At 47.9% G+C, this 11,495-nt stretch overlaps 1 protein-coding gene across 3 annotated transcripts in view; it reads left to right on the top strand.

The window, feature by feature from the left end:
* LOC129837175 (RNA-binding motif, single-stranded-interacting protein 3-like) overlaps positions 1 to 11,495 on the top strand; it is a 243,559-nt gene that overhangs the window by 154,329 nt on the left and 77,735 nt on the right. For all 3 annotated transcript variants that reach the window (XM_055903097.1, XM_055903096.1, XM_055903098.1), the window contains exon 6: positions 1,359 to 1,438. In XM_055903097.1, coding sequence (XP_055759072.1) covers positions 1,359 to 1,438 — 80 coding nt within the window. The remainder of the gene's footprint in view (positions 1 to 1,358; positions 1,439 to 11,495) is intronic.

Below are 11,495 nucleotides of genomic sequence, written 5' to 3'. Positions count from 1 at the left end.
CCCCCCCCAAATATGACTTAAGTAGTACTTGAAAGTATTTTTAAAACACTGCCTCTGGAATGTGCCAGCGATTAGAATCCCAGTCAAGCCTCTTTATTCAGCTGTGTCTTTTCCTGGTCTGGCCTCTCTGTATTCAGGGTCAGGGGCTGGTCAAAATGTCTTTTCCTGGTCTGGCCTCTCTGTATTCAGGGTCAGGGGCTGGTCAAAATGTCTTTTCCTGGTCTGGCCTCTCTGTATTCAGGGTCAGGGGCTGGACAAAATGTATTTTCCTGGTCTGGCCTCTCTGTATTCAGGTCAGGGGCTGGACAAAATGTCTTTTCCTGGTCTGGCCTCTCTGTATTCAGGGTCAGTGGATGAAGAGAATGACTAGAGAAAGACTTCTCTGGGATCACCCTCTGACTCCCTGACATAATGACTAGAGAAAGACTTCTCTGGGATCTCCCTCTGACAGAATGACTAGAGAAAGACTTCTCTGGGATCGCCCTCTGACCTCCCTGACAGAATGACTAGAGAAAGACTTCTCTGGGATCGCCCTCTGACCTCCCTGACAGAATGACTAGAGAAAGACTTCTCTGGGATCGCCCTCTGACTCCCTGACAGAATGACTAGAGAAAGACTTCTCTGGGATCTCCCTCTGACTCCCTGACAGAATGACTAGAGAAAGACTTCTCTGGGATCGCCCTCTGACTCCCTGACAGAATGACTAGAGAAAGACTTCTCTGGGATCACCCTCTGACTCCCTGACAGAATGACTAGAGAAAGACTTCTCTGGGATCGCCCTCTGACTCCCTGACAGAATGACTAGAGAAAGACTTCTCTGGGATCTCCCTCTGACAGAATGACTAGAGAAAGACTTCTCTGGGATCGCCCTCTGACTCCCTGACAGAATGACTAGAGAAAGACTCCTCTGGGATCACCCTCTGACTCCCTGACATAATGACTAGAGAAAGACTTCTCTGGGATCACCCTCTGACTCCCTGACATAATGACTAGAGAAAGACTCCTCTGGGATCACCCTCTGACTCCCTGACATAATGACTAGAGAAAGACTTCTCTGGGATCACCCTCTGACAGAATGACTAGAGAAAGACTCCTCTGGGATCACCCTCTGACTCCCTGACATAATGACTAGAGAAAGACTTCTCTGGGATCACCCTCTGACTCCCTGACATAATGACTAGAGAAAGACTCCTCTGGGATCACCCTCTGACTCCCTGACAGAATGACTAGAGAAAGACTCCTCTGGGATCACCCTCTGACTCTCTCTCTGCCCCCCTCTCTCTCTCTGCCCCTCCTCTCTCTGCCCCCCTCTCTCTCTCTGCCCCCCCCTCTCTGCCCCCCCCCCCCCCTTCTCTCAGGATGGAGTCAACAGAGAAGTGTGCTGTGGTGATTCAACATTTCAACGGGAAGTTTCTCCAGACTCCACCAGGCGTACCAGGTATGAGGAACACCTACTCTGCGTTTTTTGGGGGTGTTGTGTTCAAAGTGCTTAGATTTGTAACTTAATAAAGGCCCAGTGTAGTTAAAAAAACTGGCATTTTTCCTGTGTTGTATATATTTCCACACTAGGAGGTTGGAATAATCCTGTGAAATAGTGAAAAGGATGACAATGCCATTTTAAGTGTAAAAGTTGTTTGAAAAAACAACCTGACATTTACAGCCTGTTTTGGTGGGATGGAGTTTAGGCCTGCCTGGTGACATCACTATGCGATTCATTATTGAATAGACCAATAAGAAAGAGAGTTCTAAACCTCTCTGCCAATAACAGCTAGTTTTCAGTCCATCCCCCCCACTCAGACCACTCCCAGTGGCTCTTTGCTAAGAAGCTCTTTCTGTATTTTTTTTTTACCATTTTAATTGAAAACAATAACTGTAAAGTACTTAATTGTCACCCAGAAATGATATTGAGATTTAAACAGGTGCATTGGACCTTTAATCTCTGAGGCCTGGAGAAACCGGTTCTATTTGTCCTGAACGTCCATGAATCCCAAAGTAACTGAGTCTCTGACATCCCCTGCAGCCGACAAGCTATCCTCTTCCCTATAAACACAGCAGTAAACGCCCCAGGCAGAACCCTGGTTTACACACAGGCACATAGCCGTCCTAACCTGTCAGCCTGGGGTCCTCATGCCTCCGTGATGGCTCCTGTCTGGCTCAAGCTGAGCTCAGTTTCCTACTGCGCGGTGTCTGATGGCACTCCTCTCTCCATGGGCTGTCCTTCTGGCTCAGAGCACAGCCTCCATGTTTTATTCAGAACCACAGGAGGAGGGAGAGGGAGAGAGAGAGAGAGGGAGAGAGAGAGAGGGGGGGAGAGAGAGAGAGGGAGAGATGAGCGTATAGAGGGGAAGCTAGAGAGAGATGAGGGGATAGAGGGGAAGCTAGAGAGAGAGAGAGATAGAGGGGAAGCTAGCGAGAGAGATGAGGGGATAGAGGGGAAGCTAGCGAGAGAGATGAGGGGATAGAGGGGAAGCTAGAGAGAGAGATGAGGGGATAGAGGGGAAGCTAGAGAGAGAGATGAGGGGATAGAGGGGAAGCTAGAGAGAGAGAGATGAGGGGATAGAGGGGAAGCTAGAGAGAGAGAGAGATGAGGGGATAGAGGGGAAGCTAGAGAGAGAGATGAGGGGATAGAGGGGAAGCTAGAAAGAGAGATGAGGGGATAGAGGGGAAGCTAGATAGAGAGATGAGGGGATAGAGGGGAAGCTAGAGAGAGAGAGATGAGGGGATAGAGGGGAAGCTAGAGAGAGAGATGAGGGGATAGAGGGGAAGCTAGAGAGAGAGAGAGATGAGGGGACAGAGGGGAAGCTAGAGAGAGAGAGGTGGGATAGAGGGGAAGCTAGAGAGAGAGAGATGAGGGGATAGAGGGGAAGCTAGAGAGAGAGATGAGGGGATAGAGGGGAAGCTAGAGAGAGAGAGATGAGGGGATAGAGGGGAAGCTAGAGAGAGATATGAGGGGATAGAGGGGAAGCTAGAGAGAGAGAGATGAGGGGATAGAGGGGAAGCTAGAGAGAGAGATGAGGGGATAGAGGGGAAGCTAGAGAGAGAGATGAGGGGATAGAGGGGAAGCTAGAGAGAGAGAGATGAGGGGATAGAGGGGAAGCTAGAGAGAGAGAGATGAGGGGATAGAGGGGAAGCTAGAGAGAGAGATGAGGGGATAGAGGGGAAGCTAGAGAGAGAGAGATGAGGGGATAGAGGGGAAGCTAGAGAGAGATATGAGGGGATAGAGGGGAAGCTAGAGAGAGAGAGATGAGGGGATAGAGGGGAAGCTAGAGAGAGAGATGAGGGGATAGAGGGGAAGCTAGAGAGAGAGATGAGGGGATAGAGGGGAAGCTAGAGAGAGAGAGATGAGGGGATAGAGGGGAAGCTAGAGAGAGAGAGATGAGGGGATAGAGGGGAAGCTAGAGAGAGAGATGAGGGGATAGAGGGGAAGCTAGAAAGAGAGATGAGGGGATAGAGGGGAAGCTAGATAGAGAGATGAGGGGATAGAGGGGAAGCTAGAGAGAGAGAGATGAGGGGATAGAGGGGAAGCTAGAGAGAGAGATGAGGGGATAGAGGGGAAGCTAGAGAGAGAGAGAGATGAGGGGACAGAGGGGAAGCTAGAGAGAGAGAGGTGGGATAGAGGGGAAGCTAGAGAGAGAGAGATGAGGGGATAGAGGGGAAGCTAGAGAGAGAGATGAGGGGATAGAGGGGAAGCTAGAGAGAGAGAGATGAGGGGATAGAGGGGAAGCTAGAGAGAGATATGAGGGGATAGAGGGGAAGCTAGAGAGAGAGAGATGAGGGGATAGAGGGGAAGCTAGAGAGATAGATGAGGGGATAGAGGGGAAGCTAGAGAGATAGATGAGGGGATAGAGGGGAAGCTAGAGAGAGAGATGAGGGGATAGAGGGGAAGCTAGAGAGATAGATGGGGGATAGAGTGGAAGCTAGAGAGAGAGATGGGGGGATAGAGGGGAAGCTAGAGAGATAGATGAGGGGATAGAGGGGAAGCTAGAGAGATAGATGGGGGGATAGAGGGGAAGCTAGAGAGATAGATGAGGGGATAGAGGGTAAAAGAGGGGAAGGAGAAGGAAATGTGTAGAATCCTTTGTCTCTGGGGTGACGTGTGGGAGGGAGGGAGGGAGGGAGGGAGGGAGGGAGGGAGGAGAGGGAGGGTGTGAGGAGAGAGAGAGAGAGAGAGAGAGAGAGAGCAGTAGATTGTCGAGCGGTCTCTGATCTAGAGATCTGATTTGTGAGGTGTATCTGTGTGGCAGACAGGTGTAGATTGGTGTAATGAACCAATGTAAAGTATGTTTAGATTGGTGTAATGAACCAATGTAAAGTATGTTTAGATTGGTGTAATGAACCAATGTAAAGCATGTTTAGATTGGTGTAATGAACCAATGTAAAGTAGGTTTAGATTGGTGTAATGAACCAATGTAAAGTAGGTTTAGATTGGTGTAATGAACCAATGTAAAGTATGTTTAGATTGGTGTAATCTAGAGCCAAGAGTGTTGATTTTTAATCTGAGGGTATCCTGATATTGACATGTTGAATTATGCAACAGAAGGTGACAACAATAGTAATGAATGAGTCTGTATAGACAGAGCAAGAGTTTGGTGGTTGCAGCCACGCCCCACCCCTTTATGATAATTTATTCATATATGCACACCCACATCGTGTATTTAAGCAAATGAGGAACATTTCATTTTCTTTATTTTAACACAAAATATTTTTACATGAATTCCTGATACAACAAGAAAATGTATGTATGAGTGCATTTGACAAAGATGATATTTGACAATAAGTTGAATATCTGAAATCTCACCAAAAATCCCTGCACTTGTCCGTGCCAGTAAAATGTTTACTGCTATAATTCAGTCAATATGTGATGGATTAAAAACATTCTAAAGGTTTAGAGTACCTTCCTCCATTGTCCAACTGTTGAATTTATTAGAATAGTTAAAAAAAAACGTTTAACAATTTTGATGACCGTTGCTAATAAAATAATAATAATAATTAATAAATAATAATAATAAATAATAATAATAATAAAACCTGGAACTTGAAAACATTTAAATCCATTCAGCCCCTTTTCTCCCTCCCTCCCTCCCTCCCTCCCTCCCTCCCTCCCTCCCTCCCTCCCTCCCTCCCTCCCTCCCTCCCTCCCTCCCTCCCTCTCTTCTCTTCATAACAGTAGAGGAAAAGCCCTCTAAAGAGGTGGAGACCACAGTGGGACATTATTCCCCTCATCCAATCTGTCTCTTAGCAAACCCTCCATCTTGTGGTGTCATTCTGGCACCATGACGTTTATTCAGGCAGAATTAAGGTCCCATCCACTGAGAGAGAGATTGAGGCTGTGTCCCACATGTCAACCTATTCTCTATTAAGGTGCACTATTTTAGACCAGGGCCCTATTCCCTATATAGTGCACTATTTTAGACCAGGGCCCTATTCCCTATATAGTGCACTACTTTAGACCAGAGCCCTATTCCCTATATCGTGCACTACTCCTGACCAGAGCCCTATTCCCTATATCGTGCACTACTATAGACCAGAGCCCTATTCCCTATATCGTGCACTACTATAGACCAGAGCCCTATTCCCTATATCGTGCACTACTATAGACCAGAGCCCTATTCCCTATATCGTGCATTACTCTTAACCAGAGCCCTATGAGGAATATTTTGGACTCATTCGCTTGTCTTCAGCCTTGCATGTTTGTCTTTTACCAAAGTGACTTGCTCCATTATTCTCCTCAAAGATGATTTAGTTCTATTATGACAGAGGTGATTTAGTTCTATTATGACAGAGATGATTTAAATCTATTATGACAGAGGTGATTTAGCTCTATTATGACAGAGATGATTTAAATCTATTATAACAGAGGTGATTTAGGTTTATTATGACAGAGGTGAGTTAGCTCTATTATGACAGAGGTGATTTAGTTCTATTATGACAGAGATGATTTAGTTCTATTATGACAGAGGTGATTTAGTTCTATTATGACAGAGATGATTTAGTTCTATTATGACAGAGGTGATTTAGGTTTATTATGACAGAGGTGAGTTAGCTCTATTTTGACAGAGGTGATTTAGTTCTATTATGACAAAGATGATTTAGTTCTATTATGACAGAGGTGATTTAGTTCTATTATGACAGAGATGATTTAGTTCTATTATGACAGAGGTGATTTAGGTCTATTATGACAGAGGTGAGTTAGCTCTATTATAACAGAGGTGATTTAGGTTTATTATGACAGAGGTGAGTTAGCTCTATTATGACAGAGTTGATTTAGTTCTATTATGACAGAGATGATTTAAATCTATTATGACAGAGAGGTGATTTAGTTCTATTATGACAGAGATGATTTAAATCTATTATGACAGAGGTGATTTAGCTCTATTATGACAGAGGTGATTTAGGTTTATTATGACATAGGTGATTTAGCTCTATTATGACAGAGGTGACTTAGTTCTATTATGACAGAGGTGATTTAGCTCTATTATGACAGAGGTGATTTAGTTCTATTATGACAGAGGTGATTTAGCTCTATTATGACAGAGGTGATTTAGTTCTATTATGACAGAGATGAATTAGTTCTATTATGACAGAGGTGATTTAGGTCTATTATAACAGAGATGATTTAGTTCTATTATGACAGAGGTGATTTAGGTCTATTATAACAGAGATGATTTAGTTCTATTATGACAGAGGTGATTTAGGTTTATTATGACAGAGGTGATTTAGCTCTATTATGACAGAGATGAATTAGTTCTATTATGACAGAGGTGATTTAGGTCTATTATAACAGAGATGATTTAGTTCTATTATGACAGAGGTGATTTAGGTTTATTATGACAGAGGTGATTTAGCTCTATTATGACAGAGATGATTTAGTTCTATTATGACAGAAGTGATTTAGGTTTATTATTACAGAGATGAATTAGTTCTATTATGAGAGGGATTTATACGATAACCCCAGAGAGACAGTTCCCTAGTGTCACATCAGAGTGATAATTTATAGAACAGGTCTGGGGACTTGACTCTCCTCACCCCTGAGAGACAGTTCCCTAGTGTTACATCAGAGTGATAATTTATAGAACAGGCCTCGGGACTAGACTCTCCTCACCCCAGAGAGACAGTTTCCTAGTGCCACATCAGAGTGATAATTTAATGTATTTCAGCTGCTGCTTTCATCAAGTGTTTATTAAAGTGTGTTGAGCAGTAGAATGATTGATGTGTCTCCGTGACAACACAAACAAAGCCTAGCTCAGATCCACATCGTCACAGGCACGGGAGATAACATTATAATGAGAAAATGGTTGAAGGGAAATTATCTTTTAATACTGAGCTATCTGATGGAACAGCTTTTTATTTGACAATAACCTTCTTTGTTCCCTCCACCGATGGGAGATCGAGAGAGACAACAAAGATCCTGGGTCATGTCCCAGATGGCACCCTGTTCACTATAGAGGGCTCCTCTACTCCACCCTGTTCACTATAGAGGGCTCTACTCCACCCTGTTCCCTATAGAGGGCTCTACTCCACCCTGTTCCCTATAGAGGAACCATTGGGCTCTACTCCACCCTGTTCCCTATAGAGGCCTCTACTCCACCCTGTTCCCTATAGAGGGCTCTACTCCACCCTGTTCCCTATAGAGGGCTCTACTCCACCCTGTTCCCTATAGAGGGACCATTGGGCTCTACTCCACCCTGTTCCCTATAGAGGGCTCTACTCCACCCTGTTCCCTATAGAGGGCTCTACTCCACCCTGTTCCCTATAGAGGGCTCTACTCCACCCTGTTCCCTATAGAGGTACCATTGGGCTCTACTCCACCCTGTTCCCTATAGAGGCCTCTACTCCACCCTGTTCCCTATAGAGGCCTCTACTCCACCCTGTTCCCTATAGAGGGCTCTACTCCACCCTGTTCCCTATAGAGGTACCATTGGGCTCTACTCCACCCTGTTCCCTATAGAGGGACACATTGGCCTCTACTCCACCCTGTTCCCTATAGAGGCCTCTACTCCACCCTGTTCCCTATAGAGGATCCATTGGGCTCTACTCCACCCTGTTCCCTATAGAGGAACCATTGGGCTCTACTCCACCCTGTTCCCTATAGTGGGACCATTGGGCTCTACTCCACCCTGTTCCCTATAGTGGGACCATTGGGCTCTACTCCACCCTGTTCCCTATAGTGGGACCATTTGGCTCTACTCCACCCTGTTCCCTATAGAGGGACCCATTGAGCTCTACTCCACCCTGTTCCCTATAGAGGCCTCTACTCCACCCTGTTCCCTATAGAGGCCTCTACTCCACCCTGTTCCCTATAGAGGGACCATTGAGCTCTACTCCACCCTGTTCCCTATAGAGGGCTCTACTCCACCCTGTTCCCTATAGAAACCTCTACTCCATCCTGTTCCCTATAGAGGCCTCTATTTCACCCTGTTCCCTATAGAGGCCTCTACTCCACCCTGTTCCCTATAGAGGCCTCTACTCCACCCTGTTCCCTATAGAGGCCTCTACTCCACCCTGTTCCCTATAGAGGCCTCTACTTCACCCTGTTCCCTATAGAGGGACCATTGAGCTCTACTCCACCCTGTTCCCTATAGAGGGACACATTGAGCTCTACTCCACCCTGTTCCCTATAGAGTTCTCTACTCCACCATGTTCCCTATAGAGGGACACATTGGCCTCTACTCCACCCTGTTCCCTATAGAGGCCTCTACTCCACCCTGTTCCCTATAGAGGCCTCTACTCCACCCTGTTCCCTATAGAGGGCTCTACTCCACCCTGTTCCCTATAGAGGTACCATTGGGCTCTACTCCACCCTGTTCCCTATAGAGGCCTCTACTCCACCCTGTTCCCTATAGAGGCCTCTACTCCACCCTGTTCCCTATAGAGGGCTCTACTCCACCCTGTTCCCTATAGAGGGATCCATTGGGCTCTACTCCACCCTGTTCCCTATAGAGGAACCATTGGGCTCTACTCCACCCTGTTCCCTATAGAGGGACACATTGGCCTCTACTCCACCCTGTTCCCTATAGAGGCCTCTACTCCACCCTGTTCCCTATAGAGGATCCATTGGGCTCTACTCCACCCTGTTCCCTAAAGAGGAACCATTGGGCTCTACTCCACCCTGTTCCCTTTAGTGGGACCATTGGGCTCTACTCCACCCTGTTCCCTATAGTGGGACCATTGGGCTCTACTCCACCCTGTTCCCTATAGTGGGACCATTGGGCTCTACTCCACCCTGTTCCCTATAGAGGGACCCATTGAGCTCTACTCCACCCTGTTCCCTATAGAGGCCTCTACTCCACCCTGTTCCCTATAGAGGGCTCTACTCCACCCTGTACCCTATAGAGGGCTCTACTCCACCCTGTTCCCTATTGAGGGCTCTACTCCACCCTGTTCACTATAGAAACCTCTACTCCACCCTGTTCCCTATAGAGGCCTCTACTCCACCCTGTTCCCTATAGAGGCCTCTACTCCACCCTGTTCCCTATAGAGGCCTCTACTCCACCCTGTTCCCTATAGAGGGACCATTGAGCTCTACTCCACCCTGTTCCCTATAGAGGGACCATTGAGCTCTACTCCACCCTGTTCCCTATAGAGGGCTCTACTCCACCCTGTTCCCTATAGAAACCTCTACTCCACCCTGTTCCCTATAGAGGCCTCTACTCCACCCTGTTCCCTATAGAGGCCTCTACTCCACCCTGTTCCCTATAGAGGCCTCTACTCCACCCTGTTCACTATAGAGGCCTCTACTCCACCCTGTTCCCTATAGAGGCCTCTACTCCACCCTGTTCCCTATAGAGGGCTCTACTCCACCCTGTTCCCTATAGAGGGACACATTGAGCTCTACTCCACCCTGTTCCCTATAGAGGCCTCTACTCCACCCTGTTCCCTATAGAGGGACACATTGGCCTCTACTCCACCCTGTTCCCTATAGAGGCCTCTACTCCACCCTGTTCCCTATAGAGGGCTCTACTCCACCCTGTTCCCTATAGAGGGACACATTGGGCTCTACTCCACCCTGTTCCCTATAGAGGGCTCTACTTCACCCTGTTCCCTATAGAGGGACACATTGGCCTCTACTCCACCCTGTTCCCTATAGAGGGCTCTACTCCACCCTGTTCCCTATAGAGGCCTCTACTCCACCCTGTTCCCTATAGAGGCCTCTACTCCACCCTGTTCCCTATAGAGGGACCCATTGGGCTCTACTCCACCCTGTTCCCTATAGAGGCCTCTACTCCACCCTGTTCCCTATAGAGGGACCCATTGGGCTCTACTCCACCCTGTTCCCTATAGAGGGACCCATTGGGCTCTACTCCACCCTGTTCCCTATAGAGGCCTCTACTCCACCCTGTTCCCTATAGAGGGCTCTACTCCACCCTGTTCCCTATAGAGGGCTCTACTCCACCCTGTTCCCTATAGAGGGACCCATTGGGCTCTACTCCACCCTGTTCCCTATAGAGGGACCCATTGGGCTCTACTCCCACTGTTCCCTATAGAGGGACACATTGGGCTCTACTCCACCCTGTGCCCTATAGAGGGACCCATTGGGCTCTACTCCACCCTGTTCCCTATACAGGGCTCTACTCCACCCTGTTCCCTATAGAGGCCTCTACTCCACCCTGTTCCCTATAGAGGCCTCTACTCCACCCTGTTCCCTATAGAGGCCTCTACTCCACCCTGTTCCCTATAGAGGCCTCTACTCCACCCTGTTCCCTATAGAGGGCTCTACTCCACCCTGTTCCCTATAGAGGCCTCTACTCCACCCTGTTCCCTATAGAGGCCTCTACTCCACCCTGTTCCCTATAGAGGCCTCTACTCCACCCTGTTCCCTATAGAGGGCTCTACTCCACCCTGTTCCCTATAGAGGCCTCTACTCCACCCTGTTCCCTATAGAGGCCTCTACTCCACCCTGTTCCCTATAGAGGCCTCTACTCCACCCTGTTCCCTATAGAGGGCTCTACTCCACCCTGTTCCCTATAGAGGGCTCTACTCCACCCTGTTCCCTATAGAGGGACCATTGGGCTCTACTCCACCCTGTTCCCTATAGAGGGCTCTACTCCACCCTGTTCCCTATAGAGGGCTCTACTCCACCCTGTTCCCTATAGAGGATCCATTGGGCTCTTCTCCACCCTGTTCCCTATAGAGGAACCATTGGGCTCTACTCCACCCTGTTCCCTTTAGTGGGACCATTGGGCTCTACTCCACCCTGTTCCCTATAGAGGGACCCATTGAGCTCTACTCCACCCTGTTCCCTATAGAGGCCTCTACTCCACCCTGTTCCCTATAGAGGGCTCTACTCCACCCTGTACCCTATAGAGGGCTCTACTCCACCCTGTTCCCTATAGAGGGCTCTACTCCACCCTGTTCACTATAGAAACCTCTACTCCACCCTGTTCCCTATAGAGGCCTCTACTCCACCCTGTTCCCTATAGAGGCCTCTACTCCACCCTGTTCCCTATAGAGGCCTCTACTCCACCCTGTTCCCTATAGAGGGACCATTGAGCTCT

Source organism: Salvelinus fontinalis, chromosome 38, assembly GCF_029448725.1.
Source record: "Salvelinus fontinalis isolate EN_2023a chromosome 38, ASM2944872v1, whole genome shotgun sequence".
NCBI classification, from domain to species: Eukaryota; Metazoa; Chordata; class Actinopteri; order Salmoniformes; family Salmonidae; genus Salvelinus; species Salvelinus fontinalis.
Note: the sequence above shows the minus strand (reverse complement) of the source record. Positions and strands in the feature narration are given on the sequence as shown.